Here is a 25,874-nt window from a genome sequence, read left to right as displayed (position 1 = left end):
AAACAGGAAAACCACTGAAGACCTGGGCCTCCCTCTCTCAACCCTCTGAACTAATTGAACACTTTGACTGGTGGTACTGAAAGCTGCCAAGAGATAAAGGAAGATCAGGGTGGATACAGTAGCCCCTTCCCAGGCCACAAGAGTAAACTAATGTGCTAACTGTTGTCAGTGCTATATCCTGATATGAAACCCAACTGCTAGAGATCCAGATAATCCATTCCTTCCAGAGCCTTTTGGAGCTATGCATTCTCAGTTATGAGGCCCAAAAAGGGAAGGTTGGGGTCTGAATGAGAACTGTCCAGTAGAGTTGAAACCAGTAATGGTCTCATGTGTAAGGATAAAACTACCATCTTCCTGAAGACAGGTGGAACAACCTCCTTCCTACAAAGAGGCATTTGCCACACATTGTAGTAGTCTTTATTTTATTTTATTATTTATTCAGCTTACACAGCTGCCCATCTTACACACATGACTCTAGGCAACGCATACTACAATAAATAAACCAGCTAATGCAAACAAAAACACATAGCAACTGAACATGTAAAATGACCACCAACACAGCCAAGAGACAGGCTCTATCACACACCCCTAACCCCAATCCCAGGCCAGGGCACAAATCCAAGTTTTCAGCACTTTGTAGAAGACCAGCAGGATCAGGCCCGTCTAATGTTGGAAGGAAAGAAGGTTTAAAATGCAGGTACCATGGCATAAAGGCTCTCCTGAGCCCCACCAGCTGCTGGCTTTGGTCAGTGTGTGGAAGTCATCATGTTTTATCTGTGATTATGCTGAAAAGAAAGTTGTTGGAAGCTGCAATATAGATGTGTGGTGTCTCTTTTCCAAATCTTCCAGATCATTGTCATGAAATAGGAACATTTTAAGGAGGAGCTGATTCTTATCACAAGGAATCAACCCAAGAGATGAATATCATTAGTATTGGTCAACACTTACTCAAAGAGATTAATAGATGTCAAAAATCTATTAGTTTCTCTGAGGAATTGGGAGACTATCAAAAGAAAGTACTGTTATACCACTTCAGTGTATTTGTTATGGCCATTGTAGCATTGTTAAAACCTAATGGGAAATAAGGACTATAGAAACATTATAAATAAGGTACTTAAACATTTTATAATATATAATATAATATATATATCCCATCTTTATTTTCTACAAATAACTGAAGAAGGCAAACATATCAAACACAGTTTCCTTTTTTCCCTACAACTCTTGCTGTTCTTGCTACATAGAGAGTTTGCACAATTTTACCTAACTGAACCGTATTAGCAACTGGCTATTAATGATTTGATAATGAATGTCCTAACTATTATTATCCATCTCAGAGTATTCAGAGTTAAGCATATTCTGTTTGGAATCCTTGAGGTCGCAAAAATTTCAACATTTCATGGAGATTCCACATTTTGGGGAAATTCAGTACTGTGTTATACTATGTTAATATTCTGGTTTGGGAATCAAAAGGGTTGATCAATGTGGTATTCATTAAAAGAGAAACAAAAATAGATTTCCCCCCTTTTAGCTGCCTTTATTGATGCTTTGGTATAGTGATCTAATCAAGATAAAATATTAGCAATGCTTGATGCTCCAAAATTAAACAGGGGCTTCAGGTTCCCTAGGGTTCCTTAATTTTTATAATGAAAACAACTGGTGAGTCACTTCATCACTGTACTAGGCACTTCATCACTTGCTACACAAAGAAATTATGTGACTTTGGGTTTGCATCATAATGCTAATAGAAACGTCTTGCTACTCGGATCAAAATCAAATCAAATCAAATCAAACCTTTATTGTCAATGCACAACATGTGTACAATGAAATTGAATGAGCCTCCCTTGGTGCAGCCCCCACAAAACACAGAATACATCTCAATAATTTAATAAATAAAAAGAAATCCCTAAATCGAAATAAGTAATAATTAGCACACATTCCCGTGTGTGTGTGTGTGTGTGTATAACATTGTATTATATTACACCAGTATTGCTTGTTGCTTGTTGCGATGGCCCTGCAAGTCTATCATATTAAACCTAATTGTGATGTTATGTTGCGTCAGAAGCCTGACAGCCCATGGATAAAAGCTATTTTTCAGCCTATTCATTCAGCTGGCTATGCTTCTATATCTCCTGCCCGATGGTAGGAGAGTAAAGAAGTGCTGACCAGGGTGTGAATCATCCCTGAGGAGTTTCCTCACTCTGCTAAAGCAGCGGGTCCTGGCGATTTCATCTACTGGGGTTATGGGACAGCCCATAATTTTTTGTACTGTGCTCATCACCCTCTGTAATGCCTTTCTGTCAAGCCAGCATACCATACCGTAACATAAATATGAATGCTTTCTATTGTAGACCGGTAAAAGGAAGTCATCAGTTATTGTTCCACCTGATTTTTCCACAAAACCCTAAGGAAATGGAGTCTCTGTTCGGCCTTCCTGACCACCTGGATTGTGTTATTTTTCCAGGTTAGATCCTGGCTGAGGTGGACTCCCAAGAATTTGAAAGAGGAGACCCTCTCCACACAGCCCCCCCCCTCCCGCTTGATGTAGAGTGGGACAGGTTCCTCTCTCTGCTTCCGGAAGTCCAGCACCATCTCCTTTCTCTTGCTAGTGTTTAGATGCAAGTTGTTTTCTGAACACCATATGGATAACTTCTGGACTTCTTCCCTGTATGCTAATTTGTCTCCTGGTACAGTGGCATCATCTGCAAACTTTATTATCATATTAGATTGATCAGAAGATATGCAGTTGTATGTGTACAACAAGTACAGGTAGGGACTGAGCACACAGCCCAGGAGAGAGACAGTGCTGAACTTCAGGGAGGAGGATGTGAAAGACCCAGCCTTCACTGTTTGTGGCTGGTCCATCAGAAAGTCTTTAATTCAATCACAAGTGAGAAAGGGGAAATTCAAGCCAGTCAACTTTTCAATGAGGATGCCTGGCAAAATGGTGTTAAAAGCTGAGCTGTAGTCTATGAAAAGCATTCTGACGTAGTTCCTAGATTTCTCTAGATGACTCACTACAAAATGTAAAGCAGTAGCAATGGCATCGCCTGTCAACCTATTTCCTCTGTAGGCGAACTGATGTTGGTCAAAGTTTGATGGAAGGCTTGACCTGAGGGGTTGAAGAAGCAGTCTCTTGAAGCACTTCATCACTACAGACGTTAGTGTAATGGGTCTGTAGTCATTCAGGCTGTTTATTGCTGTTTTCTTCAGGACTGGAATGATAGTGACTGCTTTCAGACATGATGGAACAGTGGCCGTTTGCAGGGAGATGTTAAAAATCCTTGTTAGGACCTCTGATAGTTGGTCAGCACAGATTTTTAGCACTATCCCCACCACCCCATCTGGACCTGTAGCTTTATTGGCATTCATGGCCTTCAATACAGCTCTCACTTGGTGTTTATGCAGGGTGAGTGGTTGGAAGTTGGAGGGCCGGCGGGCTGGGATTACAGGGTCAGGTCTCTTGACCTCGTAGCGGGTGAACTCCTCTACCAACTAGGCATCTGTTAACTGTCTTCATCGTATTGCCCTTATAGTTGGATAGATTCTGCAGTCCCTGCCACACCTGCTTCGGGTTGTTGTCTGCTAGATGGTTCTCCACCTTTTGTTTATATTTTTGTTTAGCTACCTTGATGCCTCACCATAGATTTGCCCTGGCCTCATTGTATTTATCTCTGTCCCCTGCCTTAAAGGTGGAATTCTGGGCTCTCAGAAGTATCCGTACCTCTGCTGACATCCAGGGTTTACAATTCCCTTAGATTCTGCTGCACTTGTCCACTGTTACATTATCAGTACACGTTTTGATATATGAAAGTACGGTGTCGGTGTATTCATGAAGTTCTAGATCGGGGTCCTCAAACTTAGCAGCTTTAAGATTTGTGGACTTCAACTCCCGGAATTCCCAGCTATGCTGGCTGGAGAATTCTGGGAGTTGAAGTCCACAAGTCTTAAAGCTGCCAAGTTTGAAGACCTCAAATATGCTCCACTCAGTGGTTTCAAAGCATCCTGCAACTGACTGAGTGCACCCTCTGGCCAGATTTTAAAAGTTTTCATGACTGGCTGTGTTCTTTTCCTAAGAGGGACATACTTTGGGCATAACAGCAGAGAGAGATGGTTGGATGTGCCCAGGTTGGGGAGAGGAATTGCTCTTTATGCCTGTTTTAAGTTTGAGTACATCCAGTCTAAAGTGTTCTTCCCTCTGGTTCGGCACTGCACATACTGCACAAACTTAGAGAGAACAGTCTTTAGATGGGCTTGGTTAAAGTCCCCAGCCATAACAAAAGCGCCCTCAAGATGAGTTTACTGCTACCTTCAGATGAAGTCATATAGCTTAGTGAGCGCCATGCTAACATTGGCGTCAGGTGGAATTTAACAGTGATAATTATCACAGTGATTTCTCTGGACAGATAAAATAGCCTACATATGACGGTAATTAATTCCACATCTGGGAAACAATATGTATATATTACTCTGCTGTTAGCACACCAGTCGCTATGTATATAAATACAAAGTCCTCCTCCTTTGCACTTACCAGAGTTGCCATTTCTATCAGAGCGGTAGATAGCACAGCTAGTAAGCTCCACTGCCGCATTGGGTATGAGTGCCTATAGCCAGGTCTCCATGACAATCATTACACAGCATTTGCGGATAAGCCTGCTCGCTGCCATCTACAGCTCTAGTATGGATGAGACAACTAACATAGGTCAAAAATAGTTTGGTACTGCTGGTCTGTGGGACTGTTTCCATAGTTGAGCTAATAGACCACTCTACATCCACGCTTCTGTTTCTGCAGCTTTTGCTGCCGTCAACCCCTCCCAGAACCAACAACAATCCATGGAGAACCTGGAAGTCTCGTCATTCAGTTTGGTATGTTATGGGACCACTGGACTTGCAAAACTGATGTTTAGCAATTCTGCATGGGTGTAGACAAGTTTTACCGCATATACTCCACTGTTCACAGACATCCATAAGCACATTATTTCAAACACAGCCCACCAACACCAGGAGCTCAGGGGCATAACATCTGCACATGTCGCCATCTTGAATTATGCACCCAAGTGCATCTTGGATTATGCATCCAAAACTCCAGAAACAATTCACTCATGCAGGCCAGGCCATTTTATTAATCAAACAGGATCCATTGTTTCCAATTTTCCTGAAAGAGGTGTGTGCTCAAATTCAAAACTCAACATTATCTATTCTTTGGCTGTCATTTTTTGTTCTTGCTGTATTAAGCTCCACCCATATTCCAAAGAATTCCATGTATTGTTGCTATGGTCAGAATCTTTCAACTTCCGATTCATACACATCCTTCTTTATTTTTCTCTAATCCACAAAAGTTATAATGGACTCTCTTTCCACGAATAAGGGGTCAGAGGTTCTATTTTGATGGTCTTCTTTCCCTTGATGGGAAATGGATATGTACATTTCATGGCTATTTGTGATGCTGTTGAGGAAGAGTTTGGCTGAGACCATTGAAGAGAGATGGCCTCCAGGCTTCAGGCGCATTTCTTATGAAACAATCATTCCAAGGAAAGTGACTCCCAAGTCTGGACCTGAGGAACCAGAGCATGTAAGCTATTTACTGCAGATTGGAGGGAATAACCAAGTGGTGCATCTGAGACAGAAGTGGGGTTTGGTGCCTAAACATTTCCCTGTGTTCTACTATAATGAAGAAGGAGATCTCCGGATGGACCAACCTTTCATCAGAGATGATTGTTTTTATCATGGCTTTGTTCAGGATAAACCTTCTTCTCTGGTCACCCTCAGCTTTTGCTCAGGAGGACTCAGAGGTATTTTACAATTAGAAAATAAAACTTATGAAATTGAACCAGTTGAGGCATCTGCTATCTTTCAGCATGCTGTATATTCTCTGGAAGAAGTACAAGGTGCTAGCTCGATGAGATGCGGACTAACAAAAGAAGAGGAATGGTATCAAAAGGCCATTATGCCAAAAATGGAAAACCTGCAGGATAGAAGTGCTTCCAAGTGGTGGCCATACACTAGACATGCAGAGATTGCATTTGTGATAGATCATGAACGATATTTGAAATTTAACAGAAATAAAACTCTAGTTGCTATGAGTGTAATAGATATTCTTCATATGGCAAATTCATTATACGAACCACTGTCTGTTAAACTGTCTTTAGCTGGACTGGAAATCTGGACCCAAAAGAATCCCATAAACCTTAAGTGGGACATACACAAGACCCTTAGATCTTTCACAGATTGGAGAAGACGATCACTACAGAAACGTCTAAGGAATGACGCTGCTCATTTATTTGCATTCAAGCATTTTAGTGATTTAGGATTAGCATTCACAGGAGGAATTTGTAGAGATGACTATGGATCTGCTGTTGAACAATACATAACCACAAGCCTGTTCACTATATCTTTAATATTTGTTCATGAGCTAGGACATAATCTCGGGATGAGCCATGATAAAAAATATTGTTCATGTGAAAAAGTTCAGTGTATTATGGCTGAAGTTCTTTCAGGCTATAATAAGTTCAGCAATTGTAGCTATGAGGATTATTTCAAGAACAGAAATGCAAAGTGTTTACTAGATCTACCAAATCCAAGTAAAATATACACCATCGAATTTTGTGGAAACCAGGTCGTGGATGATGGAGAGCAATGTGATTGTGGTTCTGAAGCTCAGTGCAAGTCAGATCCCTGTTGCCAATCTAATTGTAGGTTGCGTCCTGGTGCTACTTGTGCATTCGGCTTATGTTGTGACAAGTGTCAGTATCAAGAAGCTGGAACTGTTTGCAGAACAAAGACTAGCAGTTGTGATCTTCCTGAATACTGCAATGGAACTTCTGAAAGGTGTCCTGAAGATGTTCATATGCTGGATGGTGTGCCATGCAGAGATGGTGAATATTGTTATAACGGGAATTGCAACACTCACGACCAACAGTGCAAAACCATTTTTGGCAGCACAGCAGTAGCTGCTTCTGATGTGTGCTTCAGGGAAATGAATACCAGAGGTGATCGTTTTGGAAACTGTGGCCTTAAAGATAAGCACTATAAGAAATGTAAAGTTGAGGATGTCCTGTGTGGCCGTATCCAGTGTGAAAATGTGAAAAGGTTGCCTTCTTTGGAGGAACACAGTACAATAATTCAAACTTCCATTGACAATAAGCAATGCTGGGGTATCGACTACCACCTTGGAATCGGCATCATGGATGTTGGTGCAGTGAAGGATAGCACCCCTTGTGGCAGTGGCATGATATGCATCCATCAGAAATGTGTCAGAATAACCAGAGTAATGTATGATTGTAATATCACAAAGTGCCATAATCGGGGAGTGTGCAATAGTCGTCAACATTGTCACTGTGAATACGGCTGGAAACCTCCCGACTGTCTATATGAAGGCTATGGGGGCAGCATAGACAGTGGACCACCTGCACAACAATATGTCGGTAGATATTTTGCAAAAACTAGAGTGATAGGAGGATTAATATATGGCCTTTGTGGTGCTGTTATTTCTGTTGCCGTGATTGTACATTTCAAAAATAACATAATGTACATATTTTGGAAATTGGGGGGCAAAATTCGTCCAACAGTATCAACAGAAGAAGAATATCAACACTAAATCATAAACCATAACAACCTACAAGGTATCAGATATAAAGCTTGGAAGCAATGGATAAAGACTAAATGAACTACCGGTAACTTCGGGGGAGGGTGGATATTTAGTGTTTACGTTCCATTTTAACATGATTTTTCTTTCAGATTGATTTATGAAAAACCTTTCCTTGAAAGGAAAGGACTTCTGATATATATTAATTTCATTTAAGAGGCATCCTTTTTATCTGAATTTCTGTATCACAAAAGAGATAAGCAGTTCTAAAATTAATTCATAACTTTCAATAGAAATTACAGAGAGAAACTAAATCCTGTGGTAGCCTTCTCCAATTGAACAGTCATAATACTAGAGGGATTCAGTAAGAAATAATAAATGACACTTCCTTATAACCCAGAGATAAATCTCTTTTATCTCTACTACTAGTAAGCACTATGACATCTTTGTATTTTTTGTCCTCATTTGATAGAATCATCTTCTTCACACCAAGGATCACTTATACAATCAGCATGCTCTTGTTAGTAGAAAAAGATCACACAAGACTATTAAATAGGTCAGGAAGATGTTTTTAACAGGTCTCAGTGAGTTCCGAATCTTGGTTGGAAACATGTGAAATTCCCTTCTTGAGATGTTTGTATCCAGCCTTGCCTTTTTTGTAGCTCTTTGTGGATTTCTGCAACATTACGTTTCTTATTTGTGATCCTGCTCTGCTTCCACCAATTCACAATCCATTGCCATTCCTCTGAATATCCAATGCCAAAACCAGCTTTCTTCTCATCGTTCCTGTTCTGAACCATCATACTTCTTCGTTTATTCCACGTACTGCAACATTTCTGCTTTTGCTTTGACAGTCAATAGACTTATTTGTCCCCAGTAGATTTATGTTATATTAATCCATTGATTTGCTTTCCAGAAATCCCTGGATGTAAATAAAGCTTTCAAAGTATCTTTTGATGGTTTCCTTCATAATGTAGAATACCTGGAAGAAACTGCTGTCATATTTCTTAATATTGTAGTTATTGCTTCTGGACTGGGAGGAGCTGTTTTTATCAAGGCATCCACCCATGAAACCCAACCATGTCTTATGTTGCCACATGCATGTTGACTCTCACTGCCCATCTTTGCCTGCTACATTTATCATAGAAATTCACAGTGCTGCTGTTCCTAGAAATTCCAGTTGACAGCCTTCAAAACTTTTTCTGGGAAAGATGATCAGGGAAACAGCAACACATGGATTGAGAGGAAAAAGGAAGATGACAGCACTTCTTCAAGAACAGTAATAGTTTCTTCAATCCACATTGTGTGCCAAGTCAGTTTCTTTGACAATGGATTTTTTTCCTTTGATTCTTGCGGAAGCTTTCCCTTAACACATTTGGGAAACCATTTAAGTTCAATTTGAAACGTCCCAGGTTAGAGGAGGAAATGAGGAAAGGATATTTATACATATGCTTTTATTTTAGGAGGGTGGTTGGAGTAGATGTACAAAGTGTACATCTGTGTAACTGTGTAACACTCCCACACTTCCACCAATTCACAATCCAACCATCACAAGAAAATAATGAAAAGATGATGTTGTTGAGGATTTTCCCTATTCTTACAATGAATGGAGTGCTTTCCACTGATCTAACTAAAGGCTTTGGATACCTGGAGATACAGTTTGGGCTGGTGGGGGAGTTTGCAGTCAGAGGTGTCAAGTCCAATAAATTTAACCCTTCCAAGTATTTGGTAAATCCCTTAGGTATCACTCAAAGAGCTTTGATTACCATTGCCTTAATGGTTGTTTCTTTTCTTAAAAAAAAAACACCTCTTGATTTTCTATTTGTTTTTACTTTTTCCAATTGTTTTTCATTATACTGACCGTGTCCTAATATTGTTACAGTATATCTACACATCACACTTTCTTATTTTTCAATAATAGCCATGCTGGCGATGGTGTCTTTCAGTTACATGTTCTGAATTTTCTGCATCTTTTCTAAAACTTTTCAGGCATATGGTCCTAGTAATTGTTGATAACCATCAAGCCAAACATTTCACATACGTTCCAATGTACAATTTTTGCAACTGTGTCTGATGTGGCTTCAACTCAGTTTGGGCAATTTTGCTACAGCCACTAATGAAAATTATAGTTTCAACTTTGATTTAACATGGTTTAATCCCTGCTTATCTAGGTGTAGATTGCTGGTGACCTTGTCACTGGTACCACTGACTATTACAATAACAAGGTATCATCATAGTTCATAAATCAACTAAAGCCCTCCAAAGTATAAACCAAAGTAAACCCTACTGGTTCGCACACACTTCCAAACCAGTAGGAAACGTAAGTAGATTTCATCCCTGTATACAGATAGGGTAAGGACTGTAACAACTATTAGGTATGACACACAGCAAAAGGGTAGCACAGCACATCCATAAACACCAACTAGCAGAGAAAAGACATAGTGAAAACTACTTAATCCTACCACACATGGACAGACACAGGCATAATTTGAATGGGGAAACGGTTATCCTAGACCAAACTAATTCTCAAAGTGCAAGAGAATTCTTGGAAACTTGGTATTCAAACAAAGCAGCCATCAACAGGTACATAGAAACAAAACAACATTTGCAGACCATTGGAAAGAGATAATGAAACAGTTAAAAAAATTAGCAAAGTTACCAAAGCTTTCATTTTTGGAATCTATTTTTAGTAGGCTTTTTATCCATTCAACATCAGATGCATAGAATCTATAGAATCGAATGCAATCTTTCTTGAACAGGACAATTCTTCTTGTTGATCTTTCATATGACATAAAAGCACAGTCTGTTCAGCCTTTAAAATTGGGTTTATTTGTGCTAACAGTGCAACTTTGTGAATCTGTTAACAGATTCTCCCCCACTCCCCAATAGTTGTGAAATTTCTTAAGGTAAAGATTGAGCCACTTGTTATGAAAAAGCCTCAGACCCTTTTATAGCCAAAGATGACCTGGATGAAAGGAAGAAAAGCCAAATAAACATGAATTAGAAATTAGAAGCTTCAGCAGGTTATTGATTTTGAGCTTTTACAAAGCCACATGTCTCCTGTTGTGATAGGCTACTTCACTATCCACTTAAATTATTGAATTTCAATTCACACCTTGATCCAACCAGAGAAAACATACAGTTTATTCCTGTTAGATAAATTAAAGACCATGGGATATGAACAGTAGTTATTCTACATTGGTTGCTTAAACTCCGCCTCCATTCCAAAAATCTATTGCATTTCTGTTGCTACCGGTACGTTCAGAATCCTCATTTTCAAATTGTTAAGTTTCTCTCTCCCTCCCGCCTTCCCTCCCTCTCTCTCTTTCTATCTCTATCTCTATCTCTCAATATCTCCCTATTTTTCCCTCCCTCCCTCTTTCTCTTTTCCTCTCTCTCCCTTTTCCAGAATACGTTCAGTTCTACACTCATTCTGCGAAAATGAGTACTTATTTGTCATTGTTGAGTATGATATTGCTGAAGATCATCCAAAATGCAGCTTCTAAAGAGGCACCTCCTCAGGGCTTCAGATATGCCTCTTATGACGTGATCATCCCAAGGAAGCTGTCTCCCAAGTATGGGCAAGAAGAAACCCAGCATGTGAGCTATCTCCTGCACATTGAAGGAAATCCCCAAGTGGTATTTCTCAGGCAAAGAAGGAACTTTATCCCAAAGGTCTTTCCTGTCTTCACTTATAATACAGCAGATCATCTCCAGGTGGATCATCCATTTATCAAGGATGACTGTTTCTACCATGGATTTATACAGAGAAAGTCCTCTTCTCGAGTCACCCTCAGTACATGTTCAGGAGGACTGAGAGGTCTCTTGCAAATGGAAAATAAGACCTATGAAATTGAACCAGTCCAGGAATCTTCTATCTTTCAACACGTGGTGTTTCGGTTAGAAGTAGAGGAAGGGGCTCTCCGAATGACTTGTGGAGTAGGAGAGGAACAACAGAGTCATCAAGAGGACATAATTCCTGAAACAGACAATCTTGGAAACAAAGTTGTTTTTGGAAAATCCTGGTGGCCACACAGGAGATACGTTAAGGTAGCAATTGTGATTGATCATGAACGATATTTGCAGTTTCACAGAAATGAATCTTTTATTACCTTGCAAGTTCTAGATATTGTCCACACTGCAAATTCGTTCTATGATTCACTTTCTGTTCATTTATCAATAAAAGGCTTAGTGATCTGGTCACAAAAAAATCTCATAAACATTACCCATAGAGCAGAGGACACACTTTTCTCATTTAATGAGTGGAGAAGAAAACATCTGCTTAAAATTTTTAAAAATGATGTTGGTCACTTATTTGCATATAAAGATTTTGGGATAACACTAGGAACTGCATATGTTGGAACTATATGTAGCATTTATGGGGCAAGTGCTATTGAATCCTATAGAACTCCCAGTTTGTTTATTATGTCTGTCATATTTACCCATGAACTGGGACATGTTCTTGGAATGATACATGATGAAAAATATTGTCATTGTGGAAAGAGTGAATGCATTATGGCACCCTATGCAACAGAGACTGATAAATTTAGTAACTGCAGTTACAAGGATTATTTCCACTATAGAAACACTGACTGTTTATTGGTCCCACCAGACACTAACACAACATTTAAATTTGAATCCTGTGGTAACCAAAGAGTGGAAAAGGGAGAGCAGTGTGACTGTGGGTCAGAAACACAATGCAAGTCAGATCCCTGCTGTCAAGCTAATTGTATGTTGCGCCCTGGGGCTGTGTGTGCCTTTGGACTGTGCTGTGCTAACTGCCAATATCGTCAACATGGAACTGTTTGCAGAGAGAAGATTAGCAGTTGTGATCTCCCTGAATATTGCAATGGGACTTGGGAGCACTGTCCAGAAGATATGCATGTGCAAGATGGTGCCGTGTGCAATGATGGCGTGTATTGTTATCATGGGAACTGCACGACTCATGATATGCAGTGCAAAATGATATTTGGTAGTGGAGCAACAGTCGCTTCTGAAGTTTGCTTCATAGAAGTGAATAATAAAGGTGATCGCTTTGGCAACTGTGGCCTTAAACATGGAATTTACAAGAAGTGCGATACTGGGGATAGCCTGTGTGGCCGTATCCAGTGTAAAAGTGTAGAAATGCCTTCTTTGGAGGATCACAGTACAATAATTCATACTTCCACTGGAGTTAATCAATGCTGGGGCACTGACTACCACACTGGGATGAAGGTAAATGATATTGGAGCAGTGATAGATGGTACTTCTTGTGGCAATAACAGGTTGTGTATTGAGGGTAGTTGTCTCAATGTTTCCATTTTGAAATATGACTGTGATGTCACAATGTGCCACAATCGGGGAATATGTAACACCCTCAAACACTGTCACTGTGATGTTGGATGGGCCCCTCCAGACTGCAGAAATAAAGGCTATGGAGGTAGCATAGACAGTGGGCCACCTCCAGTTTCAGTACAGGCTAAAGCTAATATGAAAACCACAGCTGTAGCTGCAATACTCTGTGCTTTTTGTCTCATAGTAGTTTTTGTTGGCCTGATTATCTGGTTCAAGGATGAACTAAGAATCCGATTTGGAAAATTTCAGGGAAGAGTCCATGCTATGAAATCAAGACATGAAGGAACACCAGAAGAACTCACACTTGCTTAGAATTCACAACGCATCTAGTATAATCACAAGAATTAACAATCAATTTTTAAAAAGGCATCTGGAATTTCATTGTAATAAATTAAATTAAATTGTTTTAATTTTTTTAGTTTAAAACTCCAAGTTCCACTTTGGGAGGAAGAGTTAATTCACCTTGTCCCAGTGTGATTGTTACGAGTTCCTATCAGCATGCAGAAACCTGTGCTAGCAATGAAGTACAATTAAAATCCATCAGCTCTTTTATTACTTCTTCATTTTCTGCTAGAATATTTTTGTTCTCACCAAAAATTAATCCAGTCACTCACAATAGGTTAAACATGTTCTTCTCTTGCTGAAAGTCAGAACATTTCTTTCCAGGATTGATGAAAAATTTGAAGGATGGCCCCTGTATTGTAGATTATTCAAATGATAGAACATCTCAAGTATCTTTGAAACAAGCAAATGGCTTGTATTGACCCATTTATGGATTTTTTCCAATTTTCCTGAAAGGGGTGTGTGCTCAAATTCAAAACTCAGTATTATCTATTCTTTAGCTGTCAGTTTTTGTTCTTGCTGTATTAAGCTCCACCCGTATTCTAAAGAATTCCATGTATTGTTGCTATGGTCAGAATTTTTCAACTTCCGATTCATACACATCCTTCTTTATTTTTCTCTAATCCACAAAAGTTATAATGGACTCTCTTTCCACGAATAAGGGGTCAGAGGTTCTATTTTGATGGTCTTCTTTCCCTTGATGGGAAATGGATATGTACATTTCATGGCTATTTGTGATGCTGTTGAGGAAGAGTTTGGCTGAGACCATTGAAGAGAGATGGCCTCCAGGCTTCAGGCGCATTTCTTATGAAACAATCATCCCAAGGAAAGTGACTCCCAAGTCTGGACCTGAGGAACCAGAGCATGTAAGCTATTTACTGCAGATTGGAGGGAATAACCAAGTGGTGCATCTGAGACAGAAGTGGGGTTTGGTGCCTAAACATTTCCCTGTGTTCTACTATAATGAAGAAGGAGATCTCCAGATGGACCAACCTTTCATCAGAGATGATTGTTTTTATCATGGCTTTGTTCAGGATAAACCTTCTTCTCTGGTCACCCTCAGCTTTTGCTCAGGAGGACTCAGAGGTATTTTACAATTAGAAAATAAAACTTATGAAATTGAACCAGTTGAGACATCTGCTATCTTTCAGCATGCTGTATATTCTCTGGAAGAAGTACAAGGTGCTAGCTCGATGAGATGCGGACTAACAAAAGAAGAGGAATGGTATCAAAAGGCCATTATGCCAAAAATGGAAAACCTACAGGATAGAAGTGCTTCCAAGTGGTGGCTATACACTAGACATGCAAAGATTGCTTTTGTGATAGATCATGAACGATATTTGAAATTTAACAGAAATAAAACTCTAGTTTTTCCTGCCTGAGAAGTCGTGACTCCAGTGCATGGGTATCACTCTGTGTCTTCTGGCTCTATGGACAGGGTTCAAACTTAAGAGACGCCCCCTTTGTAGACCTCCCACTTTCAACTCTGTCCTGAGCTCATGAGGACGTTTTTCTGGGTTTACTCCTGTGTGTTTGGATTTAGCAGGAGTTGAAGTTTGAAATTTGTGCTTTCTCTTTGAAATGGCATCAACTGAGTAAGTAAATGAAGCTATCTTTGTTTAGGCGTTTGAGGTTTTTATTAATATGAGTTTTCTTGGAGCCTCTATGAAAATGTAGAAGCTGAGTGGAATGAGCGAACCTTATTTAAGTGTTTGATGAGTTTAATTACAAGGCTGAGGATCGTTAAAGTGTGTGTGTGTGTGGAGAGCAGCGGGGGAAACTATTATTTGGAGCTGCAAGGAAAGTTTATTTTGTTTGTCTCCATTTTAACTTGTTTGTACCGGGAGCACATGGTGTGAGTACCGGGAGATTTAAATCAAGCTGCTGATTCCACATGGTTACTCCTTTGGGGGAGAATCAGAGCAGCGGGGGAAGTTTGAGAACACATTGCCTCCAATTTATTTATTTTTTGTTTGTGCTGCTATTTTAAGCTCCGGATTTCAGGTGCCTTTGCTGGAATACCCACCATATGTGGGGAAGGCACAGGAAGGAACAAGCTCTTGAGCACCATGTTGGAAGCCACATGGGGCTAGCCAGGGCGGTGGCCATTTTGGGAGCTGGCTGACTTTATATGTATAGAGAAGATGATGAAAATAAATACATGAATGAGATATATATATATATATATATATGGAAAATAAACAGGAATAATATGATAATAATAATAATAATAATAATAATAATAATAATAAAGAAAAAAAATAAATAATAATTAAATAATAATAATACCAGAAAAATAAAAATAAAAATAAAAAAAATAAAAGAAATAAAAAAATAAAAATTGAACTGAAGAAAGAGAAAAGAGGCTGTCATGAGGTTTCGGTGATCGGCCCTCCAGTACAGCATAGGCCTTTGGAGTAAAGAAGTGAAGAGGCCTGATTTAGCCTGAGGCAGCTGTTTCCAGGCTGCATGGCTTTGGAGTTTTGAGCAGGCGTTCTGACCTGCAGAGGGAAAGGACCAACAGTTTAGGGAATTAACCCTTGTAATGCTGCTGAGTTCTTAAGATGGTAACTGGTTATTGAGGCTTGTACATTGACATGTATATGTATTACATAGAATTTGTTATGATAACAATAAATAATAATAATAATAATAATAATAATAATAATAATAATAATAATAATAATAATAATAATAATAATAATTTAAATATATATATATATATTTATATTATTTTTTTAATTTCATGGAATTATAAAAGGTGCTTACTTATATGTAATTTTATTTCTATATGTGTTCTAGAAATATGGCGTCGGATGCCTCACTTAGTGACCAGATGGAGGTCACTGATGCTTCTCAACCTCAGAGAGCTGCCACTGAAGGCTCGAAGAGCCGTTGTCATAAGACAAGGAGTGGCAGTTCGGAAGCAGCTGCAAAACTTAGAGCAAAAGCCTTGGCGCTTAAAAGGCCCACTAAAGCGCAGGAGAAGGCGGAAAAACGCCGCCAGAAGGCGCTGGAAAGACAGGTACAGAGGAACACCAACAAGGCCACTAAGTCCACATTTATTAGGGATCAGGTACAGCCTATGGAGAAAGATCCAATGGTGGAACCGGATCCTTCTTCCAGTTTTCTGGCCAGGGCCCTGTCGCCCCAGCCATCAGGAGCGGCTCCAATACAGGGAGGCCCAGTTCTACACCTATCAACTTGGTAGCATCACAAGGGGATAGGCAGACCATAGACCAGGTGACAGAAATGCCTGAGTTAGTGCGGAAATGGATCGCAGAGGCGGTTCACCGGGAACTTGAGGCAGGCAAAAGTCGTAACAGGCAATCTGTTCTTGGGGCGGAAGCCCAGTCACAGGATAGGGATCAGGTAGAAACAGAACCAGCAGACGGACACATGGGGTCGCGTTCTGACAGCTCTGATTCGCCTTCAGAGGCGGAGAGTTCCCCATCCATGGAGGATGAACAATGGGACCAGGAATTGTCTGAGGAGGAAGGTTTTTTACCGGAGCAGCCCATGTTTAAAGGGCTGTTCAGGCCTCATCTTTTTAAGGCCTTGTTGAGTAAAGCTAAGGCGGTTACTAAACAGGGACTCCTAGGGGAACAAAGCGCCTGTCCAGAGCAGGACCCTGCAGACATGCTTTTTTCTGAACCAACGGTGGAGACGGAGACAGTTCCTGCTCCTAAATTATTTCTAGATATGATTAAGAAACAGTGGGAAGCCCCGGCCGCATTACCGAACATGTCCTCCCTTGAGAGACGGTTTTTTAACACGGCTTCTGACCTGATGGAACTCCTGAGAGTGCCTGAGGTGGATGACCCGGTTTTGGCCCTGGCTTCCTCTTCGGCCACCTTGGTTGAACCTGAGGAAGTTTTGAAGCCAGAGGATCGGAAGTTGGAGCAGGCCCTCACGAAGACGCATCAGGCGGCAGCCTGGGGTATAAGGGCGGCCACAGCAGCATCCTTCTTCAGCAGGGCCGTCCTCCTGTGGCTTAAACAAATGCAGGAGAAAGTGCCGGTGACCGATCTGAGGACTCATCAGGATTTCAACAAGATAGTGGCAGCTGTGGAATACACAGCGGATGCCACTATGTCCTCCGCGAAATATGTGGCAAAGTCGATTGCGTCCTCGGTCACAGCACGGAGGTTTCTTTGGTTAAAAAATTGGCAGGCAGACACAAAGCGCAGATGGCGATTGGCCTCTGTGCCATTTAAAGGTGCAAAGTTGTTTGGTGAGGCTTTGGAGCCCGTGTTGACGGAAACTAAGGGGAAGAAGAAGGTGTTGACTGCCTTGTCAAGGAGAGGGGATACAAGGTTTTCCCCCTCCTTTCGGAAGTCTTATTTTCGTCCCTATTGGGGGTCGGCCTTTGGCAGATATCAGAGAGGTTTTCAAACACAGGGAGGTCAGTGGGGCCACTATCATCACTCAGAGGAGGGGTCCTCTGACAAAGGCAGGTCCCGCGGTCAGTCACGGCGTCCTTTTCGGGGGAGGGGCAACCGCTCCTTCCGCAGACACCGCTGACGGCAGGCATCAGGCTCCCATTGGTGGCCGTCTAGGGCTGTTCGCCGACCAGTGGGAGAAAACCACCTCCGATCTATGGATAAGGGAGACCATTTCATCAGGTCTCTCACTAGAATTTCTTGCACCCCCTCCGACGGTCTTATTTCGATGTCCCAGGTCTCGAGATGCGACAAAAAGAGAGATCATGGACACTGCGGTTCAGCACTTGCTGAACATCGGAGCGGTGGAGCCTGCCCGTTCACGAACATTGGAGCGGTTATTACTCAATGTTGTTCATCATCCAGAAGGCCTCGGGGGGGCTGCGACCAATTCTCAACCTGAAAGGATTGAACAGGTATGTGAAGTATCGGAGGTTCAAGATGCACTCCCTGCGGTCAATCCTTACGAATGTCCGGAAGGGGGACTTCTTGACCTCCATAGACCTTACGGAGGCATACCTTCATGTTCCGATAAATCGGAAGCACAGGAGGTTCCTGAGGTTCTTTTACGACGGCAAGCATTTGCAGTACCGAGCGCCTCCATTCGGCCTTGCCTCGGCCCCCAGGGTTTTTACGAAGATCCTGGCGGCGTTAGGAGCGCTTCTCAGGGCTCGTCCAATACGGATTCAGGCATACCTGGACGATATTTTGGTGCAGTCAGTCTCTCACAGACAGGCAATAGAAGATTTGAGGGAGACGATACTTTGTCTGCAGACTCATGGTTTCTCCATAAACATGGGAAAGAGTCACGTCATTCCCACGAACCGGCTGTTACATTTAGGGGCAGTAATAGATACGCTGAAGGGTCAAGTTTTCCTGTCCCCAGACAGACTTCAGAGCATCAAGGACCTGGTAGTGCAGATTCGCTCACAGAGGAGAGTTCCACTGGCATTACTCTCATCTCTGCTGGGCAAGATGATTTCCTGCATAGAGGTGGTCCCATGGGCAAGGTTTCATGCAAGGCCTCTACAATGGTTCATGTTACCGTTTCAGAGGTCAGGCAGGGACACGTCGCAGTTCAAGGTCAGGGTCCCGGGAGACGTTCTAATGTCTCTACGCTGGTGGAAGTCCAGGAACATGGAAAGGGGCTGCCATTTTTTGGAACAGGACCGCATCACGGTGACAACGGACGCCAGTCTGATAGGCTGGGGGGCTCATTGTCAGGACCAGGTGATCCAGGGCTCTTGGTCAAGGGGGGAGACAAAGAGGAGCATAAATTGGCTGGAGCTGAGAGCGGCCAGGTTAGCGCTCAGACATTTCAGGCACTGTTTGAGGGATCGACATGTGCTTCTCCTGACAGACAATATCACAGTGAAGGCCCACATCAACAGGCAGGGAGGCACTCGATCCAGGGGGCTCATGGCGGAGGCGGATCGCCTTTGTCGCTGGGCCGAGCGCAATGTGATTTCCATCAGGGCGGAACACATTGCCGGGATAGACAATGTCAGAGCAGATTGGTTGAGCAGGGCACCTCTGGATCCTGCAGAATGGAGACTGGATCCGGAGTTATTCAAGGAGATTGTGAGGCGATTCGGACAGCCGGTCATCGATCTCTTCGCATCTCCAGCGAACCATCAACTTCCTCGGTATTTCTCCAGGTCCCCAGCGCCAGGGGCGGAAGGTAAACGCCTCCGTCTCCCTTGGCCCAGGGGTCTACTATATGCCTTCCCGCCGATGGCTATCCTTCCTCGGGTAATTGGTCGGATTCTGCAGACCAGGGCACAGGTCATTCTGGTGGCACCATACTGGCCCAGAAGGCCGTGGTTCGCGGATCTGGTACGTCTGTCGGTCGCCGCACCATGGAGGATTCCACCCGACAGGGTGTCTCTCAGTCAGGGACCGGTTCATCACCCGGGTCCCCAGTGGTTGCACTTGACCGCGTGGCTGTTGGGCGGAGACTGCTAGAAAGTCGGGAATTTCCTCAGATGTGATAACGACAATGCAGGCGGCTAGACGACCGTCTACTACACGAATTTATGATTCCACTTGGAGAACCTTTGTGATTTGGTGCACTGGTAGGAGCATTCAGCCAACCAAGGTAAAGGTTCCACAGTTGTTGCAGTTTTTGCAGGCTGGGTTGAAGAAAGGGCTGGCACCAGGGACGTTACGCAGGCAGGTGGCAGCGATAGCGTCAGTGTTAGGTTCTGCGGGTAGGCGGTCGGTGACAAAGGACCCAGAGGTAAAGAGGTTTTTGAGGGGGGCGACCAACCTGAGACCGGCAGTGGTTCACCGTTATCCCACCTGGGACCTTCAGAAGGTTTTGCAGGCACTTTGCAAGGCTCCTTTGAACCGATTAGGACAGTTCACATCAGTTTTTGACTTACAAGACGCTGTTTTGGTAGCCATCACATCGGCCCGCAGGATTTGAACTGGCCGCACTCTCGGTGCGAGAAGACTTGTGTGTTCCACTCCGATAGAGTGGTTTTGCGTTGGACCCAACCTTTGTGCCGAAGGTCAACTCCTGGTTCCACCGGGCCCAGGAGTTGGTTCTTCCGGATTTTTGTCCTAATCCATCACACGCGAAGGAACGTGTGTGGCACACTCTGGATGTAAGACGGGCTCTGAGGGTTTACATCAAAAGAACTAGGGCTTTCCGACGGACAGAGGCACTTTTTGTGTCATTCCAACCATCCACCATGGGACAGAAGCTTTCCGCTTCGGCGGTGGGCAGGTTACTCAGAGCCACCATAGCCAGAGCCTACGAGGCTCAGGCTTTACCAAGGCCTAAGGCTATTACGGCACATTCAACGAGGAGTGCGGCCACATCGGCTGCATGGGCCACACAAGCGTCGGTGGAGGAGATTTGCAGGGCAGCGACCTGGTCGACTCCGTCACCTTTTATACGTCATTATCGGATTGACGCATATGCATCGGCTGAGGCGGCCTTTGGTCGGAGAGTACTACAACGTGTGGTAGAGACGCCGGAAGGAGATGACCAGACGGCTTCCCACCCATGAGGACTGACAGCTTGGGTAAGTCCCATGCACTGGAGTCACGACTTCTCAGGCAGGAAAATGGGTGTTGGTCTTACCTGATACACCCCTTTTCTGACGAGAAGGAGTGACTCCAGCCCCACCCTAATGAAAGGGTCTGGTCAGGGAGGTGTCCGTGGGGTGTTGTTACAGGTACATTATTCGGAACCCTCGTCGAACATCGTTGAAAGTGGGAGGTCTACAAAGGGGGCGTCTCTTAAGTTTGAACCCTGTCCATAGAGCCAGAAGACACAGAGTGATACCCATGCACTGGAGTCACTCCTTCTCGTCAGAAAAGGGGTGTATCAGGTAAGACCAACACCCATTCTATGAGCGTAATAGATATTCTTCATATGGCAAATTCATTATACGAACCACTGTCTGTTAAACTGTCTTTAGCTGGACTAAATAACACAAAGTGCCATAATCGGGGAGTGTGCAATAGTCGTCAACATTGTCACTGTGATTACGGCTGGAAACCTCCTGACTGTCTATATGAAGGCTATGGGGGCAGCATAGACAGTGGACCACCTGCACAACAATATGTTGGTAGATATTTTGCAAAAACTAGAGTGATAGGAGGATTAATATATGGCCTTTGTGGTGCTGTTATTTCTGTTGCCGTGATAGTACATTTCAAACATAACATAATGTACATATTTTGGAAACTGGGGGGCAAAATTCGTCCAACAGTATCAACAGAAGAAGAATATCAACACTAAATCATAAACCATAACAACCTACAAGGTATCAGATATAAAGCTTGGAAGCAATGGATAAAGACTAAATGAACTACCGGTAACTTCGGGGGAGGGTGGATTCTTAGCATTTACGTTCCATTTTAACATGATTTTTCTTTCAGATTGATTTATGAAAAACCTTTTCTTGAAAGGAAAGGACTTCTGATATATATTAATTTCATTTAAGAGGCATCCTTTTTATCTGAATTTCTGTATCACAAAAGAGATAAGCAGTTCTAAAATTAATTCATAACTTTCAATAGAAATTACAGAGAGAAACTAAATCCTGTGGTAGCCTTCTCCAATTGGACATCATAATACTAGAGGGATTCAGTAAGAAATGATAAATGACACTTCCTCATAACCCAGAGATAAATCTCTTTTATCTCTACTACTAGTAAGCACTATGACATCTTTGTATTTTTTGTCCTCATTTAATAGAATCATCTTCTTCACACCAAGGATCACTTGTAGAATCAGCATGCTCTTGTTAGTAGAAAAAGATCACACAAGACTATTAAATAGGTCAGGAAGGTGTTTTTAACAGGTCTCAGTGAGTTCCGAATCTTGGTTGGAAACATGTGACATTCCCTTCTTGAGATGTTTGTATCCAGCCTTGCCTTTTTTGTAGCTCTTTGTGGATTTCTGCAACATTACGTTTCTTATCCTGCTCTGCTTCCACCAATTCACAATCCATTGCCACTCCTCTGAATAGCCAATGCCAAAACCAGCTTTCTTCTCATCGTTCCCGTTCTGAACCATCATACTTCTTCGTTTATTCCACGTACTGCAACATTTCTGCTTTTGCTTTGACAGTCAATAGACTTATTTGTCCCCAGTAGATTTATGTTATATTAATTCATTGATTTGCTTTCCAGAAATCCCTGGCTGTAAATAAAGCTTTCAAAGTATCTTTTGATGGTTTCCTTCATAATGTAGAATGCCTGGAAGAAACTGCTGTCATATTTCTTAATATTGTAGTTATTGCTTTTGGCTTGGGAGGAGCTGTTTTTATCAAGGCATCCACCCATAAAAACCAACCAACCCTGCACTAGGACATTGGTTGTTTAAACTCCGCCTCCATTCCAAAAATCAATTCCATTTCTGTTTCTACCAGTATGTGTAGAATCCTCATTTTCAAATCATTAAGTTTCTCTTTCTCTCTCCATTCCTGCCTCCCTCCCTCCCTCTCTTTCTCTTTCTATCTCTATCTCTCAGTATCTCTCTATTTCTCCCTCCTTCTCTCTCTCTCTCTCTCTCTCTCTCTCTCTTTCTCTTTCTCTCTTTCTCCCTTTTCCAAAATACGGTCAGTTCCTACACTCGTTCTGTGAAAATGAGTACCAGTGTGGCATTGTTGAGTCTGGTATTGCTGAAAATCATCCAAAATGCAGCTTCTAGACAGGCACCTCCTCAGGGCTTCAGATATGCCTCTTATGATGTGATCATCCCAAGGAAGCTGTCTCCCAAGTATGGGCAAGAAGAACCCCAGCATGTGAGCTATCTCCTGCACATTGAAGGAAATCCCCATGTGGTATTTCTCAGGCAAAGAAGGAACTTCATCCCAAAGGTCTTTCCTGTCTTCACTTATGATACAGCCGGAGATCTCCAGGTGGATCATCCATTTATCAAGGATGACTGCTTCTACCATGGATTTATACAGAGAAAGTCCTCTTCTCGAGTCATCCTCAGTACATGTTCAGGAGGACTGAGAGGTCTCCTTCAAATGGAAAATAAGACCTTTGAAATTGAACCAGTCCAGGAATCTTCTACCTTTCAACACGTGGTGTTTCGGTTAGAAGTGGAGGAAGGGGCTCTCCGAATGATTTGTGAAGTAGGAGAGGAACAACAGAGTCATCAAGAGGACATAATTCCTGAAACAGACAATCTTGGAAACAAAGATATTTTTGGTAAATCCTGGTGGCCACATACTAGATATGTTAAAGTGGCAATTGTGATTGATTACGAACTATTTTTGCAGTTTCACAGAAATGAATCTTTTATTACGATGCGAGTTCTAGATATTGTCCACACTGCAAATTCATTCTATGATTCTCTTTCTGTTCATTTGTCAATAGCAGGATTAGTAATCTGGTCACAAAAAAATCTCATAAACATTACCCATAGAGCAGAGGACACACTTTCCTCATTTAAAATTTGGAGAACAAACCATCTGCTTACAATTTTAAAAAATGATGTTGGTCACTTATTCGTATATAAAGATTTTGGGATAACACTAGGAACTGCATATGTTGGAACTATATGTAGCATTTACGCGGCAAGTGCTGTTGAATCCTATACAACTCCCAGTTTGTTTCTTATGTCTGTCATATTTACCCATGAACTGGGACATGTTCTTGGAATGATACATGATGGAAAATATTGTCATTGTGGAAAGAGTGAATGCATTATGGCACCATATGCAGCAGAGACTGATAAATTTAGTAACTGCAGTTATAAAGATTACTTCCGCCGTAGAAACACTGGGTGTTTATTTGTCCCACCAGACACTAACACAACATTTAAATTTGAATCCTGTGGTAACCAAAGAGTGGAAAAAGGAGAGCAGTGTGACTGTGGGTCAGAAACACAATGCAAGTCAGATCCCTGCTGTCAAGCTAATTGTATGTTGCGCCCTGGGGCTGTTTGTGCCTTTGGACTGTGCTGTGCTAACTGCCAATATCGTCAACATGGAACTGTTTGCAGAGAGAAGATTAGCAGTTGTGATCTCCCTGAATATTGCAATGGGACTTCGGAGCACTGTCCAGAAGATGTGCATGTGCAAGATGGTGCCATGTGCAATGATGGCGTGTATTGTTATCATGGGAACTGCACGACTCATGATATGCAGTGCAAAACGATATTTGGTAGTGGAGCAACAGTCTCTTCTGAACTTTGTTTCATAGAAATGAATAATAAAGGTGATCGCTTTGGCAACTGTGGCCTTAAACATGGAATTTACAAGAAGTGCGATACTGGGGATAGCCTGTGTGGCCGTATCCAGTGTAAAAGTGTAGAAATGCCTTCTTTGGAGGATCACAGTACAATAATTCATACTTCCATTAAATTTGAAGATTGCTGGGGCACTGACTACCACACTGGGATGAAGGTAAATGATGTTGGAGCAGTGAGAGATGGAACTCCTTGTGGCAATAACATGATGTGTATTGAGGGTAGTTGTCTCAATGTGTCCATTTTGAAATATGACTGTAATGTCGCAATGTGCCACGATCGGGGAGTTTGTAACACCCTCAAACACTGTCACTGTGATGTTGGATGGGCCCCTCCGGACTGCAGAAATAAAGGCTATGGAGGTAGCATAGACAGTGGGCCACCTCCAGTTTCAGTACAGGCTAAAGCTATTATGAAAACCTCAGCTGTAGTTGGAATAGTCTGTGCTTTTTGTTTCACAATTGTTTGTACTGGTCTGGTTATCTGGTTCAAGAATGGGCTAAGAAACCCATCTGGAAAATTTCAGGGAAGAGTCCATGCTATGAAATCAAATGATGAAGGACCACCAGTGTAACTCACCTTTGGTAAGAATGAAAAACCCATCCAGTATAAGCACAGTCAGTTTGAAAAGCAAAGACATCCAAAATTTCATTGTTTAAAGATGTCTCCCAGACACATTTTGTATTGGGAAATTTGTCTTCAGAGGGGAAGAAACCCCCCGATCTATGTAAAGTAGAATTCACTCAGAATAAGTCAAGAAAATCTCTCATTTCTAAAGAATAATAAATTGTTTTAATTTTGGATCTTAAAATTCCAAGTTCAAAGTAGAAGGAATAGATAATTCAGAAGCAGCTTGTCCCAGTGTGATGGTTCCTAGTTTCTACTAACAGGCAGAAAGTTGTAGTAGTAAGGAATCACAATTAAAATCCGTCATCAGTTTTTTACTAGTTCTTCATTTTTCTGCTAGAATATTTTTATTCTCACTAAGGATTAGTCCAGTCATCATAATAGATTAACCTGTGCCTCTCTTGCTTTAAGTCAGAGAATTTCTTTCCAGGATTGATGAAAAATTGCTTGTTCCTGTCCCACCAAAGCCATTGACTCAAAAAAACTGCTACAGATACAATGAATAATAGGTGGCTTCCTCTATAGCCAATAAATACTTTTATTAACAGTTGAGTGAACTCTTAAATGACCTTTAGAATCATCTGAAGCTGCTGATTGAGTCTGCTTCTGGGTTGACCTGCAGTGATCATCAATTGGTCTCTGAAGAGAACTTTCCAGGATATTCTTGAAAATGAAGCATATGAGGTACAGATGCTTTGACCAATAGACAACAGTATATTGGATGTCAAGGAAAGATGAAGAGGCATTGTTGATTATAGGTAATTTGGGCTGCCAACACAGCACTTCACACCGACCCTTCTCTAAGTATGCCCCAGTAACATTA

The 25,874-nt window shown here is 42.0% G+C and overlaps 5 protein-coding genes across 5 annotated transcripts in view; all 5 read left to right on the top strand.

Annotated features, from left to right (window-relative positions):
* The window catches only part of MED6 (mediator complex subunit 6), a 36,043-nt gene extending 30,404 nt beyond the window's left edge, over nt 1-5,639 (top strand). Inside the window, exon 9 of the transcript XR_009152571.1 lies at nt 5,503-5,639. The gene's annotated coding sequence lies outside the window, so the exon portion shown is untranslated. The remainder of the gene's footprint in view (nt 1-5,502) is intronic.
* On the top strand, nt 5,414-7,597 carry LOC131187614 (disintegrin and metalloproteinase domain-containing protein 20-like). The gene has a single exon (XM_058162059.1). It carries the CDS (start codon nt 5,414-5,416, stop codon nt 7,595-7,597), a length of 2,184 nt encoding a protein of 727 aa, XP_058018042.1.
* A 3,401-nt stretch (nt 7,598-10,998) lies between these two features.
* Nucleotides 10,999-14,079, top strand: LOC131187542 (disintegrin and metalloproteinase domain-containing protein 20-like). The gene has a single exon (XM_058161928.1). It carries the CDS (start codon nt 11,027-11,029, stop codon nt 13,229-13,231), a length of 2,205 nt encoding a protein of 734 aa, XP_058017911.1. The 5' UTR covers nt 10,999-11,026; the 3' UTR covers nt 13,232-14,079.
* Nucleotides 14,080-16,000: 1,921 nt separating this feature from the next.
* Nucleotides 16,001-18,000, top strand: LOC131187546 (lamina-associated polypeptide 2-like). Its single transcript, XM_058161933.1, has 2 exons — nt 16,001-16,286; nt 16,440-18,000. The coding sequence occupies exon 2, from the start codon at nt 16,514-16,516 to the stop codon at nt 17,783-17,785; it is 1,272 nt and encodes a 423-aa protein (XP_058017916.1). The 5' UTR covers nt 16,001-16,286; nt 16,440-16,513; the 3' UTR covers nt 17,786-18,000.
* A 4,808-nt stretch (nt 18,001-22,808) lies between these two features.
* On the top strand, nt 22,809-25,181 carry LOC131187543 (disintegrin and metalloproteinase domain-containing protein 20-like). Its single transcript, XM_058161929.1, has one exon. It carries the CDS (start codon nt 22,809-22,811, stop codon nt 24,996-24,998), a length of 2,190 nt encoding a protein of 729 aa, XP_058017912.1. The 3' UTR covers nt 24,999-25,181.
* The last annotated feature ends 693 nt before the right edge of the window (nt 25,182-25,874 follow it).

This window comes from Ahaetulla prasina, chromosome 1 (genome assembly GCF_028640845.1).
Source record: "Ahaetulla prasina isolate Xishuangbanna chromosome 1, ASM2864084v1, whole genome shotgun sequence".
Taxonomy (NCBI): Eukaryota; Metazoa; Chordata; class Lepidosauria; order Squamata; family Colubridae; genus Ahaetulla; species Ahaetulla prasina.
Note: the sequence above shows the minus strand (reverse complement) of the source record. Positions and strands in the feature narration are given on the sequence as shown.